The 22,283-nt window shown below is 32.3% G+C and overlaps 1 protein-coding gene and 1 long non-coding RNA gene across 5 annotated transcripts in view; one reads left to right on the plus strand and one right to left on the minus strand.

The window, feature by feature from the left end:
• Positions 1-7,826, minus strand: part of LOC127698216 (unconventional myosin-XVI-like) — a 132,198-nt gene extending 124,372 nt beyond the window's left edge. For all 4 annotated transcript variants that reach the window (XM_052201570.1, XM_052201568.1, XM_052201569.1 and 1 more), the window contains exons 1-5: positions 7,716-7,826; positions 6,843-7,112; positions 6,180-6,250; positions 5,013-5,156; positions 354-462 (exon numbers count right to left, since the gene is read on the minus strand). In XM_052201570.1, the coding sequence (XP_052057530.1) occupies positions 354-462; positions 5,013-5,156; positions 6,180-6,250; positions 6,843-7,077 (559 nt within the window). In that variant the 5' untranslated portion in view covers positions 7,078-7,112; positions 7,716-7,826. The remainder of the gene's footprint in view (positions 1-353; positions 463-5,012; positions 5,157-6,179; positions 6,251-6,842; positions 7,113-7,715) is intronic.
• The window catches only part of LOC127698254 (uncharacterized), a 367,371-nt gene that overhangs the window by 66,517 nt on the left and 278,571 nt on the right, over positions 1-22,283 (plus strand). The gene's annotated exons all lie outside the window — the stretch shown is intronic.

Here is a 22,283-nt window from a genome sequence, read left to right on the forward strand (position 1 = left end):
ACTAAGTCCATTTATCAGTTAAATATGGAAAAATTAAAATAAATATTTTCAAAATTTTGATTTTGATTTTTAATTACCAGTAGTAATCATAAACAAGCTCCTGCCAAAGTTTCATGCAAAGTAACTGATGTGAAACAAACATTAACCCTAGACTTTATCTATACTTGTTAACAGTAAAAAAAAAGTAATTTTACCAGTAAAATACTGTTAAATGAAAATAAATATTTTCAAAATTTTGATCTGTATAATTATATATATAAACTGTCTTTTGATCATAAAATTGCTTCTAACCAACTTAAGTAAAATCCCATGAAGGTTTGACAAAGGTATTAATGACTGAAAAACTTTCATACCATGTGTTTCCATGTAATTATTGATAATTTGTTGACATTCTGACCCATCCTGGCAATGGTCTCCAGCAAAAAATCCATCAACATCAACCAGACTTATATCAGCACCATTCTTACAAAATCAAAGTTGCAAATAATTCATTTTAGTAATAAAGGTTGCAAACAGGCCAAGAAAGGATAAAAGCCCTTAGTATATTTCTAGATAATATTCATATTGGTTTTTGAAGATAAAGTATAGATTTAAATGATTGGTATTAAATTTCCCAATTTGGAAACTGTCTCTGTCTTTCCTTTACTACTATGACATACAGTTTATTGTTAAATCTAAAAGATCCAGTTGAACACCTAATTATAGATATTTTCAACAATAATTGATATTTAGAAAACATAGCAGTGTTCTCCCCAGGCCGATATGACGCTGCGATACCGCAGCGCCTTCATAATATTTTTGTAGATCCCGCAGCGTCTTAATTGGCCGCTGTCCCTTAATACTTGATCCCGCAGCGTGTTAATTTTCACATTTTCATTATAAATGTTGGTTAAAATTGTCAAGTAACTGATCACCGCTGATGGGTCGGTCAGTGTTACGCAATAACTGATAATTAGTTTTACCTGAGCCACGCTTATCTCAGCCTTATCGGACTATGTTATCAGGTAATAGCGTAAGTGATCATCAAGAAGATAGATATTTTTTGAAGAAAATAAATTTTTTTAAAAACTTCAGTGCAGAAATTGAAGAAATAGATCGCAAATACATTGTATTTACGCATCGTGTGTGTGATCACTTGACCATTTATATAACGATTTGAAGGTGACAAGGTGACAACCTCAGTCCGGATTTATTCAAGATATTCATAAATGATTTGCCCAGATATTTGTCAGATACTAGAGACCCAGTTAATGTCAATGACAAAGATCTACATTGTTTAATGTATGCTGATGATATTGTTTTATTATCTACATCAGCTGAAGGACTACGAGAAAAGCTGGGAATGCTTGATAAATTTTGCAAAGATTGGTGTCTCAATGTGAATACTAATAAGACAAAGGTGCTGATTTTCAACAAGGCAGGCAGACATGTAAAACAGATATTCACATTTCAGAATATAAATCTGGAATGTGTTTCAAAATACAAATACCTAGGTTTATATTTAAGCTCATCTGGTTCATTCAGTTATGCTCAAAATGAACTATACAAAAAATCCCTGAAAGCTCATTTCAAATTAAGGAAAGATCTTTTATCACTTAATCCTGATGTAAAAACAAGTATTCATGTTTAAATATAGCTTTTCATGTAGCGAAATATGGGGGATGTTTAATTCTCTTTCCTCTAAATGTAAGAAGGAAGATATATCTTTTGAAAAATTATATTCAGGTTTACCCTGTGAGAAACTTCATATAAAATTTTGTAAATTTATACTTGGGGTACACAAGAAAACAACAAATGCTGCAGTGTTATCTGAACTTGGAAGATTTCCAATATATTTTAATATTATAAAAGGAATGTTATTGTACTGGTATAGATTAGAGAATTTAGGTAATAATTTTCCTCTATTAAAAGAGGCATATACACAATCAAAGACACTACATCACATGAATATAACATCATGGTATGGTTCAATAAATGTTGTTTTTAAAATACTTGGTATTGACTTTACAAATGCCATAAATGCTCCATTTTGTGAATCCTTATACAAATTTAAGAAATATATACAAACCAAGCTATCAATATTGTTTATTAGCTGTTGGAAAAAACAAATAGATAAATTTTCAGACAGTAAACTGAAAACCTACCTTTTATATAAAACAAATTTTGGTTTTGAAAAATATCTAACATTGATCAAGAATTTTGAACTTAGAAGAAGTTTTACTAAATTACGTGTATCTTCTCATAGATTACAAATAGAATTAGGTAGATATCAGGGTATTCCCCGAATTAACAGAATATGTAATAAATGTTCTTCCAATACTGTCGAAGATGAGGCTCATTTTCTATTTGATTGTAACAAATTTGAGGATGATAGAAATTGTATGTTAGCTAGTATTGCAAAATATAATTCTTATTTTAATCATACGAGCAGTCAAAGCAAAATTATCTGGTTATTTAGTGTAGAAAATGTTGAGTTACTTAAAATAATATGTAATTTTATATACAAACATCTTCCTTAGTGAAGATTAGTTAAAGGAAATCTATGTGTGTATATACATTTGATTGGAAATAGAAAATTATATTCATCTGAATATCACAAACATACTAGCTGATTAAAAAAAAAAAATAATTGTTAAGATATATTATTTATTCAAATGTTCTCTTATATCCTTGAGGCATTGTCCCCTGGTATCAACTGCATTCAAGTTACCTATGATTCTTCCTTGTTTGCTTTTAATACAGGTAGGAAAGAGACATTTACACACATTTTACATGCCTATGGCCCATAAGGTATCGCCCCCTGGTGTCAGCTGCCTTGAGGAAACCATAATGCTTTCCTATTTACTGCTGACACAGGATGAGTCATGGACATGCTTAATTTCTACTTTCTTTTTGGCTAATTATTATATGTTTAATTGATCCAACTTTTTGTGTACTATACATATATGGATATCTATTTTTCTTTTTTTTCTTTTTGGGCTGCTTGTTTGTTTTCTATATCAACCACACTTGCAATAAAATGCATTAGTATTAAAAAAAAAACATACTATAGATTCTTTATCTACGTATTCTTTAAGAACTTAAATAGTTCTCGTTTAACTTTTTTTTTTTTTTTATCTCATTGTTTGTATTGTATTATGAAAAATTATTGATGTTGTAATGTTTATGCCCTTTGGGGCCCATAATTGGAAATAAAAATATCTTATTATAACGAATTTTTTCATTGGTCGAGAAGAAGAATCTATTTAAACACGACCAATGAACGTGTTGAATACACATGATAAATTTGAATACACATTGCTAAAGATATTTACGATGAAAACTATGAATGAAAGTATTATTAGTTGAAAAAATTAAAATAAAGTTTGATTAAAGATAACGAGGAGTGATTTACTTTAATAGAAAATGAAAAAATGTTGCTTGCAAGGTAAATTCGTCTGAAACTGTCATATTTTTAGAAATAAAATGATCATTGAACATCGATCGTGAATCCGTGCGTCGGGAAATATGTGACTATCAAAACGGGTACAGTATCGCCACAGCTTCTGTATAATGTCACTGGTAAATAATTTCAATGGTTTTAACTTAAACGAATTTGTAAAATTTCGTTTATATCTATCTGCCAAAGATAGTATTAAACAATAATACGCACGGAAGCGTAATGTGAAACTACGGAAACTGGTCAGCTGTTCATTTATAAAAAAAAATCGTTTTAAAAAGTTGTATACCAAATATCTTAACCATATTCGATTTTATTAATTCTGAATGAACATGTTCTCTGCAAATAACAAAGGGGTGAATTATAAGTAAAAGGTAGATGATGGAAGTAGAAGTTTTTTTCAGACCAATGACTTCTAATGAAAAGGGGAATACACCTCCGTCTACACTGTCAGTATAAGCAGATTTCATTGCTTCTCCTAATCCCAACCAAGCTCAAGTTTTAGCAATTGATAAAAGCAAGCACCATGTTTCTGGTTTCAATGACAAGTGGCTGACTGAGTTTTCATGGCTTAGAAATGTTAAAGGGGGTATAAGCAAAAGTTATTGTGAGTGGGGGTTTAATTTTTAACCCTGAAGAGGATAAAGACAAAGTTGAGGAACAGACTGTCCAACAAAATAACACTATCTAAAAACAATATCCCTAGAAGGAGCAGAGAGTAGAGATGAATATTTATATTTTGACCTCTTTAATTGACTGAATATAAATAACTTTTGTGTTTAAAATCAATTTATTTCATATATATATTCTTGTAATTCATTAATACTCTGCATTATTAAACACATAACACAAAGCATTATAATTCATATTGCATGTCATGATTTATGACTTATTGCTTCAGATCACTCTAAAAAAAGAGTTACGCGCCCTTGAATTTTGCGCCTGAAAAAAATCCTGGGGAGAACACTGCATAGGCATGTATTCTATGTTAAAAAATTGTTTTTTTTTTATTTATCCAGCTCAATTTTTCTCAATTACTCCAACATGAAAAAGATCTTTGTTCATTAGCTTTCACCCTTGATATTAGAGTTTGTCATGGAAATCTTCATTTAAAAATGCATGACCAATGAGACAAATTTCATCTTCCTATTGTAAATTTTCCTTTCTTTAATTGTGATGTTCAGTTCTCTTCATTTGATGGAGTGTATTTTCTCATTTGGTTAAATGTGTTTAAAGTGACATCTCAGAATTTTGTGAACATATTTTCATTACTAAAAAAAAATCTCTACAACAAGGTATATATGTACAGTTATCATAAACTGGTTCAAACATTTACTTAATTTTATCACAAATATAGGCATTATTAAGGAAGTATAAGTTAAATCTGGAAACTTTCAATAAACTTTTATTTTCATGTACCGGTAAGTGTTGTTCAATTTTCTGTCTGGTGGATTGTAGTCTTATTTTATTTTTTTGACATGGTTTTTGGTTGTACCCTATATGTAATAAAAAGTGTAATAATCTTGATACAGAAAACAAAATATATATCTGTTTGAAACACCTGACAACTTACATTGAGTAATAACTGTACCATATCCACAGAGTCACATGAACAAGCAGCATGTAAAGGTGTCCACCAATCGTCATCCTGTATATTGATGTCTGCTCCATGGTTGATCAATATGGCTGCTGTAACTGCATTGTCATCTGAAGCACACTATATGAAATATGAAATAACTGTATGATACTGAGTACTGAGTTAAATGACTTCAGGCACAGATCTAGGGTTAGAAGTTAGGGGAGCCTCCTTATATATAATATTAACTATTAACTACATTTTTTTTATTTTCTTAGAAGGGGAGGTTCTGGATGTGCCCATGCATGTCTGAATCCACAACTGGACTTGCATCTGATCATCCACTTACTGACACTTACATAATTCTTTTGGCTATATCAAGTTCTATTAACACTTTCTTAGTTCTATTACCACCCTCTCCTGTACCCCTATCTTATTGAATTAGAAATATATATAAAATAAGAATTAAGGTAATTGCAGACAGAAAGCACCCTGAAAAAGTTTTTTTTTAAAGTTGCATCTCACTGACTTTACGTCATATAAGATTGAGAGAATCTATAGAATTTAAAGCACTTCTTAGTCTGCTATTTATCTATTCTTTATCAGTGATTAGGATCTTTATCAGATACAATATTTGTACGTGTAAAGTATGCATTTATGTATAACATGCATCCCCTTTTCATCCCTATAAAATCATGAAAAAATGTCTAGTTCACTGTAAAAATCCTTTGATAGGGAACTTATAAACCTTGTGTATTTTATAATCAATAAAGTCTATTAAAAGATAAAAATAAAATATAAGTGTGCATGTTCAATTAAATCTTTTATGTAATGTTTTTGCTTAATCAATTAGTTAAGTCATAAACAATGAAATGGTAGAGCTTATTTCCATTAAGTAAAATTCTTTAATTTTATCAAGTAAAGTTAATAATTAGGTTTCCCTTGTCCAAGCTGATGCACTGTTCAAATATTATAAAAGAAGTATTTGGAATTTTTTATGGAACAAAACAAAATTAGAGTTCAAACAATTATAGAAATTACATTTAAAATTTTATTTTAAATCAAAATGATATTTTGCACTTCCTACATGAATATGAAAGCTGTATCATACTGGAGAGATGGTTTAAATTTGTGAATAGTAAATATCGGCTCTTTCTAACTCACCTTATGCAATAATGATGTTCCATTTCCTGTTCTAAAATTGTGGTTAGAACAATGTTGTAATGATCTTGTTACTTAAAATAAAATAATAAAGTACTTTAAAGCAGTTATATGGGTATAGGTACACATGTAGTACATTTGTTCATGTATAGAAAAATAAGGCAATCTTACTACAATGTATTTTTTTGTACTTTTAAATAATTTTTAATTTTGAAAAATGATTTTTAAATTATGTATGCATTTAATGGGCATGAGGTAAAAGTGTCTCATATGTCTTTTAAGGCAGGAATAATACATTTTTATGCTGCTTTTATCTTATGTATAATATATTATGTATAATATTAGATTGTGACACTGTAATAAACTATTTACTTACTTACTTTGTACTGAAATGAAATATTTAATTCTAAACCTTTTCTACATGTAACTCAAATTCTCAATGACATAGAAAGGATAAATATAAAGTTCTACAAAACGGTGTCTTCTTAAGACGCATATTACCATTCTTTACAACATGCTACGACATATAATTTGTTTTACCTTTGCAGTATTTCAAATTGTCATCAAAAGGTACTGTGAAAAGTTAAATTGTTTTGAATGTGCAAAGTATAGCATCTTTTTATATCACATTGGCAACCAACTTATTGAATTGTAATCTAAATTAACCTTCTTTATCATCAAAATTTTCAACAGCATCCTGGAGCAGTAGATCTTCAGGAAAAAAAGGTTTGGTATTCTTTCTGTTAGGTTTGCATGGCTTTTTGACGGAACCACCACCTCTTTCTTTTAGATCTCTAACAAACCTCAGGTAACTTTCAATCTGTTTTTGTCGTAACTGTCGATTAATTTTCAGTCTTTCATGTGCTGATAATTTTTCAAGGACTGATTTGTCAAACTCCATTTCCTTTAGCTTAAATAGACTATTTCTAGCATTCACTGAAAAAGAGAAGCACTGATTCAAATACAAATACTAGGATAATAAAAGAACATATTTTATCTGTCCAACATGTCCACGGCCATTAAAACTTTTAATAAATTTCTTAAAGAAAGGTATACTTGGGAGCACTTACAATGCAATTTTACCATAAAATTAATATTTCCATGTGGCTTAGTTGAAGTTACTCGTGTGAATATAATTGATAAATTTCTTAAAGAAATGTAGGCTTTGGAGCAATCAGTGTAATTTTCAAACCTGTTTGAGACAATGCTGATATTTATAAACCGTTGATATAAATTTCATACAAACCTGGCAAATATAGTGTACAAAGGAGAGCACTAACAATGCAAGTTCCAAAGAATTTACAAATTGTGGATGCAGTACTATTTGTGGAATACTAATTTTGTAGTCAGTCAGGGTATCCATGAGTTTACGTAGGAAGGCATCACAGAAAAAAATTAAAATAGCCTTTCAAGACGTCATAATTATTATTTGGACTAAGTTTACATGTAATCGCTTAAAAAGTAGTATCTTTATTTTATAGTACAATCATTTTTAATACGTCATAGACTCTGACAATAAAAATATATGCATATATCTACCTGTTACAAAATCTATGTTCTTTTCAATTGGCGAAAGTAATACGCTTCCTCAAGTTTTATTTTCAATGAAAACTGACACCCTTGCATGCATGTTTGTTTGTAAACAATTATGTTTGAAGCGATAGAAAAGTCCGAAAAGTTCCGAACTGTTTGTGCAGTCACCCGTGACTTTTGTAACATACCTTCCTTCACAGGTGTTTTAAACTGGGACTATTATACTAACCAAGGATTTGTATAGTATATCACTATACAAATCCTTGTACTAACATAGTATAATAGTCCCAGGTTTAAATAAGTAAAAATGAGTCAGTTGTATCGTCGTCACGTTCACGGTTTTCCAACAATTGAAAAACTCACGTTTATCCAACAAGTGCCAAACTATAACCAGAGACATATTGTATTTTATGTCTCTGCTAGATAACGTAACAGTACCCAAATTGCACATATTTAGCATAAATACTAAAATAGCAGCGGAAATTTTACAAGTTTTCTTAAAGACTAAAAAATTTGCATTTTAATGATTTGATATTCATGATTATGCACGTCTTTCAACATAGCTAGATATTTTTAAATATACACAAAATGGTCGAAGTATGTATCAACAGATGAAGTATTCAGTGAAAAAGTCAACTTTTATATAAAACAATGATAAATGAGCACTTTTTTACGATTACAATATGTCACATGCATCTATACCTTAAAAGAAATAATAGTAAGCATGCATGGACTATTGTCAAATTGTTCTAAATATTTGAAAAAATTAAACCTTATTTTAGTTATTCGATTTTTACGGATGTGAATTTAAGCACGGATGCAATTTGGGTACTGCATGATATAGAATTATTGCCGGGTCGTTTCGAGGTCATTTTCTATGATTCAATATGGATTCAAAATTAAATTGGTGGATTTATATAGTGAATAATGATACATCTACAAAATAAACACAGAATGGAAAATTTCTTCTGGATCATAAATAAACGCAAGTAAAAAAACTGTCAAAATAGGTGCAATTTGGGTACCGCCACGTTAGATGAATAACTGTTGTTATTCCACTGTTTAAACATATTGATAGTTTAATCAATATTTGATTGGTTGAGACTATACCACGTGTCATTGAACAAATCTTCATATTCCATTCTGAGGATCATATTCCCTTCTGAAATGTCGGGATTACTTCGTGCGACGTTACGCGCGGTTAATGTACATAACGTTTTGAACTTCTTATTCCTTAAAATAGCGATAGCAAAAATCATTATCATGTTCAAATTTATTTCAGACGATAAAACAAAAAGACTTATAATTAAATTTTGATCCTTACTGTTAAGTTATCAATGGGTATGTCGTGTTTAGTTTGACTTACAAAAACAAGCGGATAAGAAAAAAAACGTAAGCAAAATAATATTTAATGTATTGATAGTAAACAAAGCATAGGCAGTGGAATAAAACATTCATTTCCCTTTGCCTCGGGAGATATGAAGATTTGCTCACCCTCGAAAAATCATATTTCCCTCGGGCAGAGCCCTCGTGAAATATGAATATTCTTGGGTGAACAAATCTTCATATCTTCCTCCGGCACGGGAAATAAATGTATATTATTTTAATAATAGGAAGGTATACTTATGTATAAGTGACCTTCTGATTTTTTAGTAAAATAAATTCAGAAAAATCCAAAAATTAATGGGGCTAAGAATAACGTACAGTTCTTCTAATATTGTCATCTTCAGATTTATCTGGAAAACTGGGACTATTACACCAGAGACATATATAATACATTGTATTATATGTCTCTGATTACACTAACACATTAAATTAGTCGATCCTAGCAGAAAATAAGTTTCAGGTTATTTCAAACTGAAAAGGAATTGAAAAATATGGTCGTGTTTACACCACAAAATCGACTATGAGTACAGACAAACTGATGCATGCATGCATCTAGGAAAGTTTTAAGGCATGACAGGACTTCAATATATAAAAGTTATATGTACTTACCTGGATTTTGATGTGCATTTTTTTCCAGTCTGCAGAAGTTAGCAAAATTTTACAAACACATGAGTTTCATTTGATACGTACGTTCCACTCAGTTACAGTTTAAATCACCTATTGTTTGCAGATGTCTATTGGGGCGCATTGCATTTGCGCCAATTTTTACAAAATCCAATCTTTTATTCAGTGCGCCACGAGGTTATATTTCATTTGCGTCAAAAATAAAAAAAAACTACATAGATATAATACGATGTGGTATGAGTGCCAATGAGACAATTGCCATTTTACAGGTAACATAACACGAAAAAGTTTAAATAGTCATAGCTACATCGCGAATAAAGAATTTTTTTTATAGTATTCCCCCTGGATAATCAAGTGAGTTCATTCTCATTTCTAATCCAAAACTGAGAGTCACTTTGGTTTAAAATCATACAGTGTTCACATGATGGACATTGACAATTCGGGGAAAACAGACAAAAAGAAAGTTTGAAGTTGCTTTCTTAAAAAAAGAAAAGCAACACGTGAACCCAAGACCGCTGACTGGTCACCAAAAATTGTTGCTGAATTTTTTGTTTACTTTTGAATTGAAATAATTGACTGTGAATAGAATAAGATAATGATGATGTTAAAACACCTTTATTAAAAATATGTAATTGTGTGTAGATTCTTGCACAAGTCAGTGGAACGCAATCTTGGATAGTTGTGAATAGAAAAGTTGTTTTATTATATAGCTTCTATTTGAATATACATTCAAGTTAAGGCTCGACTATCTTATTTATTACTTGGGAGTGTACATCATTTTTTCATAACCCTTTTACAAATCCCAGTTTCTACAAACCGGATGTCTAATGCAAATTGCACAAATCAATCGCAGAATAAATTTAAGCACTCAGTTTGCTTTATAATCTGGATGCATTTATTTTATCTATCATATCTTCATATTTTGTTTCCTGGATGCCTTCAATTATTTTCAACTCGTTATTGAAGCTGTCTGTACTTATGGTAGATGTTGTATAGACAAATTTAATGTCCAATTTCCATGTGAAGTGAAACCCTGTGGCATGCAACTTATAAGAAGGTTTCGCATATTTTCTTGAGAGTAACACACCAGCATCATTAGGACCTCTTATATAGAGACTTATTTTGGTCTCATAAAACATCTCGAATGTTAAGGATTTCCTGATTTTACTTTAATCAATCCAAATATTCTACAGGAAAACTTGGTTTTGAAGAATATCTTATTTTCAGATGTTTTATGAATACCTGAACATACTCTCAAAAGAACCTGTAGATATAAAAAGATACCAGGATTAAAATGTTGTACGCCAGACGCGAGTTAATTCTACAAAGAATCATCAGTGACGCTCGAATAAAAAAGTTAAAAGGCCAAATAAAGTAGGAAGTTAAGTAAATTATTCCATGGGTAGAAAATCCTTTGCATTTCGAAAATGTCAAAGTTTATAAAAGGACAGTGACTCAAAAAAGAAAACAAAAGAGAAACAACTAGAGGTCAGAATACCGTAAGTAACGATAGCCATGCTTTAAAGTCACATGTCAAGCTCTTAATGCTGTGTCCTGAATTTAGATAAGAAAATCAAAAATTCGCATTCACGAGTGAAATTAATATGTATGCATGCACGTGGTATTTTTGCGCAAGAAATAGTAAATAAAAAGCATACGCACTGATACTCTGGATAAGAATACGCATTTGTGTCATAACATATATTAATCTAATAGTTGAATTCGGATGTCAAACTACCTGCCTGAAGTGTTTTGACTCCTGATTCATTGACATTTTATCCGGAATTTTTGTGAACGCAAACCGATAGTGTGCGTGTGAACAGGGTGATGTATAATGTGAATGAATCAAGACGTGTAGGATAACTGGTCAACACAATAAATACAATTTTCAAAATCGTACCATAGTACAAATATTTAGATGCTATTAGGTTGAACTATTAAAACAAACGAAGAAAAAAAGAATTGAAATTTTATAATTAACATACATTCCTGTTAGTGATTTTCCCCGAAAATTTAGAATATAAAATCAATAAACACAAACGTCAAGTATTTACGGATGGACATTTTATTAATCAAATCAATCTCTTTTTAAAGTCTAACATTCCACTATATGTATATATTGCTATACAAAATATAAGCAGAGACTTATAATTAAATCCATACTAAAACAGTATAAAATAATTAACATTATGATAGTAATTAAATTTTGTTATGATTATTGTAAAATATTAATTACGTTTTTTGTGAGATGCAAGGATTTAAACCATGCAAGTATTTTTTCATACACGACCGTTTAGATATTTAGCTAACTTTTGGTACGCATCCCTGCTCATTTGTGCTCATACGTTGCATATAATTTTCATAAATGTAATGACTGTTCAAACCTGTGAGACATAATGCACGTATATATGACAATTTCAATTATAATCTATTAAGAATAAATTCAGTCTCAGTTTAAACTTAATAATGAATATTCTCTTGGTCTGGTAGTATCTGTAAATGAAATTAGATGTTTTTGACAGAAAAATCCTTTTGTTTGATTATCTTTCTGCTTTCCGATCACTGTGTTTCCGATCTAAGATAAATATTTTTAACAGAAATATCGTTTTATTAATTTTCTTAATGCTTTCCGACATTTTCCCCATGTTATGATTGAAATACAAAATATCAAATGATAAACGTTCAGAAATAATCAGTTTATTATGGGACATTATATATCAATAAAATATTCCCAGATTTTTGTCACAATGCACAACAGCACGCTGTATTAAATACTACACACACAGCGCGTACAGGGACCGTCTCAAAGCATGACTTATATAATTGCGTTATCATTATACTTGATATTTAATAAACATTCGCATTATTAAAAACACATATATTTTGTCAAAAGGCAAATAGGTTCTAACATATAAATGACTTTAGACTGCAAGCTAGTCTTTATTGTTTTACTATCCACACTACAAATGAACTTTGATTGTTGAAATAGACAATGTCACGTGGTAGTCTATCCATAGAGGGACCGTATCAAAGACATAGATAACTACCTGTATAAATGATCGAAAATTTTCGAGACGTTCCGAGAATCTTGATTCCGAGGATATCGAATGACCCATAGACACCTCAGGGGGGTTCAGCAAGCAATTAGTCTGTAACTTATGTTGACCACACATATCGGTTATCTAAATGAATGTTCTAAGAAATGGAGACAAGTCGTTTAGGGGTATCGAAAAAACTTGCAAATCCAGAATAACAACAAATATGGACAACAACAAAAATATAAAAACTTTGAACGAACACAACCATGGTTTTCAGTTCAACGAATCAGTGTATAGTGCTTTCATTATGGTTCTATGATGACTAATTTATGATGAATATCTTATTATGCAAACAAAAACTGTGTTTTAAAATTTTTATTAAAAGCTTCTTTTGAATAAATATATTTTTCATTTTATTTACCTGTAATATTGGCGCAAATGAAATGTTTTATTTTTGGCGCAAATGAAATATGGTTTGTGGCGAAAATGAAAATTTTTTTTTTGGCGCAAATGAAATGCCAATTGGCGCAAAAGCAAAGTACCGGTCTATTGTCCATTTAAATCAATACTACTCAAAACATTTATTATATGAGGGGAGCTTCTCAAGCCTCTTTCCCAACTTAGTTTATTTTGGCACCTTCTGCAGGAATGAAAAAAAATGAATAGCAAAATCCAGAAAAGTTTATAATTTTCTGAAACATAAAATGCATTTGAAATTTAATAAACTAGTTCCTGCACTGCCTTAAAACTTTTCCAGGTGCACATGTTTGTCTGTACTCAGAGTAAAATTTGTAGTGTAAATAAGGCCATATTAACCAAAAGGATACGATGAACCTTAAAACAAAGTCTCGATTTATCTTTTAAGTTTGTCACGGATTTTAATTCTTAGTCTTAAATCATTTGTGTATTCAAAAGTACTACATTTTAATATGTGGTAAAAATTCAGAGAGCTACACTGTTTGCAAACTATGAGGGAAGGGGTCAAAATTAAATTTCACAATTTTACAGCACATTGACTTGAGTGTGTAGGTAAAGCACGCCTGGTAAACCATAAAATCTCAACCAAATTGTTAAGCGAGAAAATAGTTTACTGGCACTTCCTGTTGAGCTTTGCTGGTACAAAATATCAAAAACATAGTAAGGGAGGTCGACTTTTCATTAATTTATTGTCAATCTGTAAATATTTTGTTAAATAGGAAAATGTCATGCCACAGATAACTCAATGAGAGCTTGTCTAGTTCATTACTCGGACCAATGCAATTTTAAAATGACATCGGAATGACTTTTCTCCCGCAGGTAAGTGCGGCCAGCTCAGTGAGTTTTTGACAAAATGACCGTGAGTTCTTCAATACGTAACGTATATATCAGTATATAAGTGTTCTTCTTCGTCAATATAAACGTATAATAACTTTTCGATAATATTGAATTGAGAAGTTTGAGCGTATAAAAAATGTTAAAAACACGCTTCAATAATTTCTGGACCTAATTTCGGTACGGATGTGATACAAGGACTGTCAAACTGAAAGTTCACTATAAAACATGAGAAAAACAATCTTGATGTTCATACATGTTGTATAAAGCCCTTTTGAAAGTTGTATTATTCTTCAGCTACCTAAGAATGAATTTTATTGCACACCAACTTTCTTATTTGACAAAATCACCGGGGCTGAATTGCGAAAACAATCTCCTAACTGTGTATTGCTACATAATACCTACAGCGCTAGACCTTACACCTTGAGCGCTAGACTTTATTTCTCCAGCGCTTACTTAACATCTTCAGCTCTTCAGCGCTAGACTTTACATCTCGTTTTCTAGGCTTTAAAAACCACTGCTTTTTAGTATCTGTATTAATTGCCCAACAGGACTCGATCATACAAAACTAATGGCAAAACAAGAAACAAGCTATAATGACAACCACTATACATCTAGGGTTCACGAATTTTGATGGTCGTATTCGATTGGCAAATAGCTAGTTGGAAGTTTTCTTTAACAGAATATCTCAACATTTTTCCAGAATATCACAACCGATACCAGACAATCTTAACCTGACATACATTATAACATATTCAGCTTAATAAAATCACATTCGTAAAGAAAAAGAAAAAAAAAATTTTATTATACGTTTAAAGTGACGAAGAAGAACACTTATAAAAATTATACTGATATATACGTTACGTATTGAAGAACTCACGGTCATTTTGTCAAAAACTCACTGAGCTGGCCGCACTTACCTGCGGGAGAAAAGTCATTCCGATGTCATTTTAAATATGATTGTCCGAGTAATGAACAAGACAAGCTCTCATTGAGTTATCTATGGTATGACATTTTCCTATTTAACAAAATATTTACAGATTAACAATAAATTGATGAAAAGTCTACCTACCCTATCTGTATATTTTTGATATTTTGTACCAGAAAAGCTCAACAGGAAGTGCCAGTAAACTTTTTTCTCACTTAACCATTTGATTGAGATTTGATGGTTTACCAGGCGTGTAAAGGTAGTGTCTTTGGTTAGCTTGCTTGCTAGCAGAACCATGAAATCATTATTAGCCAACGGTACTACCTTCCTTTGGGCGGAGTCAATTATTATAGTTAAGTAGAGAACCAATCAAAAATAGGGACAGTACATAATCATTGTGACACCAGTTTTACAAGTCAGTTTAAAAATATGTTTTCAATCTAAATTTAAAATCTACTGTTAATTGTAAGGTAATTCACAAGCATTTTGTTAGTGTCAATTTTATTTTAATCAAAACAATACAATACCATTTATACAATAAGATGGTGAGAGGAACACCTCAAAGATTTGCCCCGACTAAGTTTATTTTTTATTCTGTAGCACTCCTCCGAAAATACCGTGACATCAAAATCAAAGATATTAATGATATCCTTATTACATATATAAACATTTTTTAAATCGATTAAATCATTGTTATGTTATAAAGAATTACACATTTAAATAAATTGAAATGAAATTAACAAATCAAACACACCTAAACCTGCTTGTGAATTAGCTTATAATTGACATTATATTCTTAATTTAGATTGAAAACCTATTTTTAAACTTACTTGTAAAACTGGTTTTCAAGGTTTATATATATACTGTTCCTACTTTTGATTGGTTCCCTACCAGGCGCGTAGCTCCCTATAAGCCAACACGCAGTTGCGTGCACATCGGCATGCTGAAAAAAAGTGCACATAAAATTTCCGGCGATGAACACGACATGACGTCGAAACGTAGCGGAAAAGGTGAAAAGGCTAAATGGAAAACTATTGACAGTTTTTTTTTAACTAAACCCGTTTCAATAGAAACGAAAAGTTCTTCAGAAGAACCCATTTCCCATCAATCCTTGCCAGAGTCTGAGAGAATAAATCATGACAGTGAAAATGCAACTGCAAGCTCCAGCTCAGTTTCGACCGTCACCTCCAAAGCCAACACCCCTCCGTACCGGACATGTCAAGTCTGCACGATTCCAATTTGCAGATGACAGAAGTTAAGATGCAATTACTAACATCCAACTGGAAAGATGTAAATAATTTTGACTTCCCGGCGAACTATGTTGATTTTAATTCTTCCAAGCCACTTTAAGTGTGTAAAACGTTTCCCAAAATCATGGAATAGCATATGCCAGGGGTAACTCTTTGGATTTGATGGGGTATGTGGAAATGACTTTAAAATTGTGTCCAATTCAATAGTAGAAATCATGTCTCAGTCAAAAGTATACCGGCAAAAAAATAAATAGTGTTTATGAAAATCCATACCCCGAAAAACAGTCAATTTGGAAAAGAACAGACCCTAATTATTACTATACTATCGATTGTCTAAATTACAACGTATGAACCCGAATTTATCGTAGTTCTTCATACCCCGGGTGAAAAAACCTCATCGTCTGATTTCCAGCAAACCGTAATTTAAACCCTCAAAAGGGCGGTGGGGGGGGGGGGGGGGTATGTTGACTAACTTTACGCAGATATCATCAGAAAATCGCTTCTCTGCGCAGTATCTGCTTCCTCGTGTTGTTGGAAATATAACCAACTAACAAATCGCAACATTGTTTGAGACATACGACTGAGACTGACCTAGCATCTTATTTAGACGAATTCAATCGGGAGGTCGCTCGATGGCAAACACCCTGGTGTATAACACCTCGCGATCAGATGCCAACTTCGCTGTGTGAGACACTCGATGCGGTAAGAGGGTATGAATGCCCTTTACCGTCAGGCGTCAAACGGTCATTTTCGGCTACCGTTAGCGTCAAATTGGTTAAAATTTTACCGTGATTCGTCAACTTATCCTTATCGTGATTCGTCAGAGCTTTCAAATAATCGTTACCGTTATTTTTGGAAAAAAATTAACGTGATTCGTCAAAATCTGTCGATTTTTGTATGGTCGTGAAGAAAGTCTTCATTTTATCGTCATGCATCAAAAATTACCGTTAACGTCATTTGGCAAGATTTTTTACCGTTATTCGTCATGAAGGTACCCCCATTACCACCCTCCGGTAAGCCCAGTGTTGTATCCTTAAGTATTTTGAGTATTACGTTGACAATGCTGGTGACAAGTGCTACCGCGGAGAGATCGTTCAGTGTACTACGTCGGTTGAAAACACATGTACGACCAACCATGAATAACGATAGGTTATCATCGCTAGCATTAATTGCATATTCATCCGGATTTCAGTGTGAATATTGACATAGTAATGGAGAAGTTCGTTTCTGCTAAGACCCGAAGAGCAGATTTTGGACAATTTTGAGTAAATTCTGTCTCACAAAAATGTGTTGCTTATGTATTCAATTTACCATGATTTACCTTATTCAAAAGAATTCTGAATAGTTTTGCATTCATGAATTGTCTATAAGTCCTATGTAGCACAACTTTTAACCCTCCTATGACCGAAAACCGAAAAAATATCATTTTCTGCATAAAATGTTCCAATAAAATTTTCGCCTCGATCCGCTCGGCGGTAGAACGGCGTGCACATCATTTTATTCTAGCTACGCCCCTGCCTACTTACTTATTGACACCGCCCAAAGAAAGGAAGTAATTTCATATATGTTCTAGTTATAAAATGTACACAAGTCAACTTACAAATATTTGATTACAACTGAACAGAAACTAACATTACCTCGTATATTTTTTTTTTTTAATTTGGAGGGGCACTTTTTGAACAACAAAATTTGTATCATCATTTTTTAGTTTTCTACTTTAATCGTGTCAATTCAACATCCTTTAAACAGGAATGTTGTTAATTTCAGATCATTTTGAACATTTTGTACAAAGATATGAGCCCTCAAAGTTTAATCTCCATTAATCTCAATTGAAGTGTTGCAAAACTTTCTTTATATATCAACTTGAAAGACATTTATATTTTTTTTAATATAGAGAAGTAAAAAACGGATATTTTTTTTAACAATTACAGAATTTGTTTAAGAAATTTTGAGAGTTTTTGAAATTAATTATAAATTGAGCGTACCGATGTTGTTTTAAATGACGCAAATTACCACTCACACTATCCAGTGGTAAGTTTACTCTCCATAGATTACTTCAAGGACAAGGCGCTGCATCATTCAGCATGCATTGTTAACCACTGGGCTGAAATGAAAAAATTAATTTGCCTCTGATGCTTCAAATCATTCGGAGCATTATGTTGCTTTCCAAAAACTAACAGACAGAAAGTCTACATGATGATCTGTTTGTGAAAAAAAAAGCATTTTCGTTGTCGTATAATTTGCTAGATACATATTGTTCCTTTCTTACAGACCCTTCATGATGCGGAAAAAATTGTGGAAAGCAAATTACTACTATCTATTTCCGTCAAAATTTAGTTTTCCTACAGCTTTAAAATTTATTCTTACCTCTGTGATAATTTTTGTTGCCTGGATAATGATTACAATGCACTCTCATGCGATACTGTACGGATATTTATACCTGATACGTTGGCACCTTTAGCTGAGTCAGTGTGTGATATCCCTGCATTAAAAAACAATACACCCCTGATCAGAGATGGTATGCATGGGTATTGTACAAAGTCTTTTTGTAAAAAGGTACAACAGTTTTGGAGAGTTGGCCAAGGACGCCTTTAAATCCCTAATAGCTGGTTTTGAAAACTTCGGGGGTGTCGTGGACGTGTTTGATTGATATGATGTGGAACCTTCTACAAAATCAGCAGAAAGAACAAGGAAGAATATTTCAAATGGTGGAAGATCTAAAGTTCTTAAAGTCATTGAAGGCACATCAATTAGAGATTCTAAAATAATTATTTGTGCACCCGAAAATAAACAGGGATAAGATTTGTAGGTGACTATGCACTCCCGCACTACAATGATTTTAATTTGCAAGACCATGACGAAATATTCATAACGGGATCTTGTCAAAATCTATAAACTGCGAAGCAATTTTGTGACGGACCTGTAAGTGACTGAATAGGCAGATATAAGAATTATTCTGCTGGCTATTTGCTAATGAACAGATGGCAAAATTTTATTCCAGGGTCGCACATTATATTAAAATCATCAGACACTTATGTTTATCTCTAATAAGGTATTTTCCTCAGCTTCAAACATGGTGAACTGTGGTTTCAGACTTGGAGAGTTTCTTCAACCAAAAACGCAAGACGGTTTTTACCTGTTCACGACATATGCAACTTTTTTTTAAATACTAGTAATTGGACCACTGATGTCTGGCACACTACCAGATGCTCACGCTCTTACAGGATGCGACACGTCTTCTTTAATCAGAATTGGTAAAAAAAAAAGACAGTTATAAGGCGTCGAAACAAAACCCATGCATGTATCAAAGTTTGTCAATTAAGCTGGTTCTAATATTGACACATCTGATGCAGTGAAAAGTCAATTCATCGCGGATATATATGACCCCAGAAGCAGTGCTCAATCAGTACATGGTGATCTCAATACACTCAAGAGTGAAGTCGGCGCTTTCTAAGGGTGCTTTCTTAGTGAGACTTTGGATAAATGATTATATCACCAAACTGCCACCTAGATCACCTTTTGAATATGGATATGGGGAATAGCTACATAGTTTCGGTATATTTTGAAACCAATTTCCTCCGACAGGACCCTGTTTGTACATGTAAAGGCAAAACTATATGTAGCAAATATTGCGTATGGTACGAACAGAATTTGTCGTGCACCTGCATTTGTTGTTGTCAGGGCAGTGGTGGTTGTAGAAACCAGCTTACTCATCAGATCGTTTTAGAAGATTGCTGCGATATGGATGACGATTGAACTACTAATCTCAATGCCCAATATTACATGTTTTCTGCTGTTAGTGGACTCCAACTTTGCGCTTTCAAACCAATTGGAGATATTGTTGTATCGAATATTTCGGAAGTATTACATAGTTACCATGACATCCACATATTTGTTTCTTAGTATTCCGTTACCTTTTCAAAAGGACGTGCATATTGATGTCTAGTGCTAGTGTAATATATACCTAGACAGCTTCCTTTGTATCGTAACATCTCTGTGAATCGGGTTTGTTCACATATATATCGGGCTTTCAAATCTGTTTACGTCAAGTCTGCTATATATTCCATTGTTTGTGTTGTTTTATTAAAAGGGGGCCCAAGTTTTCAATATGCTATTGCTCTTGTACTGATTGACCTATTTACATGAAATAAACGTCATATACTATCGTGTTCATGCTGACATTCATGCATCAAGACTATTTTTTATAGTTCCAAAATTATTTTGGGTTTAAATAATCAATAATGAATTTCATCATTTTTTCATTGAATCATGGACCGGGTGTTAACTTTACAGTACTTATTCCTCCTTTGTTTTTATGGCATGTTAACAAAACTTTCCCAAAAATATTTTTATATGTTGTCATATATTGTTGCATAGCTAAATATTAAATATGAATAATTTTTGTCGATAATTTCCGTAGATAAAGATTTTTATTCTTTCATTTTCTTACATGTTAGAAACGGGGTATACATCACTTATATCTGGCAATCAGGCATAAATATGACATCTGAGTTCGTGCAACATTCCCAGAGCATGATTACATAGAAAGATTTTCTCAGTTATCATCAGGGTCTACGGAGGAATTGTCCAAAATGTCCAAAAATTGCGATTTTTTAAAATCCCCCCTTTTGACCTTTGACTACAGTTTTCAAAAATCTGCACCAGTTTGGCACTCTACGACATGACTTAATCAAAGGGTATTATCTTCAAAATAAGACCAAAATTAGCCGTGAGGTATTTCGGTCCATTAAATTTTTTAATTTACCTTACTTGTCACTGTACTAATAGTCCATCCCGTCAAACTTTGTCGAAAATTCTTAAAATCAATAAATGCGCAAAACATTTTTTTTCTTCTTGTTTGTTAGAATTTCAAAAAAGTTAAAAATCATAAACAAATTATCAGTTGTTGAATAGCCCTTACGAAATCCACATTGATTTTCATTCAAGATAAGAAAGTCGTCTGAAAACTCAGTATTAAAATAAATCGCTCACTCAAAATTGCAGTAAAGAGTTTCCCAAGGTAACTCAGAATTGCTATTGGTCTATACTTGCTTGTCGACTACTTTGGTTACATCTTCTGACATCAAACTCGGACTTCTCTTGAACTGAATTTTAATGTGCGTATTGTTAAGCGTTTACTTTTCTACGTTGGCTAGAGGTATAAGGGGGGGGGGGGTTGAGATCTCATAAACATGTTTAACCCCGCCGCATTTTTGCGCCTGTCCCAAGTCAGGAGCCTCTAGCCTTTGTTAGTCTTGTATTATTTTTAATTTTAGTTTCTTGTGTACAATTTGGAGTTTAGTATGGCGTTCATTATCACTGAACTAGTATATATATTTGTTTAGGGGCCAGCTGAAGGACGCCTCCGGGTGCGGGAATTTCTCGCTGCATTGAAGACCTGTTGGTGACCTTCTGCTGTTGTCTGTTCTATGGTCGGGTTGTTGTCTCTTTGACACATTCCCCATTTCCATTCTCAATTTTACATCAACCCCAACAAGCACCGTAGATATTCTTCACTGGATTTGAGACAACTATCGCCGTAATTCCGCCCAACAATCATTTGCCATTATCACGTTGTATAGAGAAGCTGCTTCTTCAACTACACTATGAGTGTAGAAAAATGACGACCCAGTGAAAATTTATTGACACTTTTTGAGTTTTTTAATTGCCAAATGTTTTTACTTATTTTTTAATTGGATGTTTATGAAGATTACTTTACTTAAATTTCATTATACTTTTAGCTCAATATTGACGCTTCGTAAACCTTAATTTCTGACAGAAAAAAAATGAAAATGTGTCACTTGCCAACACAATCTTACATTAGAGTTCGTTTATGTATATGGACAAGCAATATTGACTTGTACCAAGGAATTGTATATTTAAATATACAATTCCTTGCTTGTACGTACCAGAGACATGTCTCTGTACGAACCAATGAATTGTATATTTAAAAGGAATGGAAACGCGGTTCGAAATCAATCGGGACTCCCACGGAGCGATAATTCATGTCTGTTTCGGTCGGAATTATAAATAATAC

This window comes from Mytilus californianus, unplaced genomic scaffold (genome assembly GCF_021869535.1).
Source record: "Mytilus californianus isolate M0D057914Y unplaced genomic scaffold, xbMytCali1.0.p SCAF_4, whole genome shotgun sequence".
Lineage (NCBI taxonomy): Eukaryota > Metazoa > Mollusca > Bivalvia > Mytilida > Mytilidae > Mytilus > Mytilus californianus.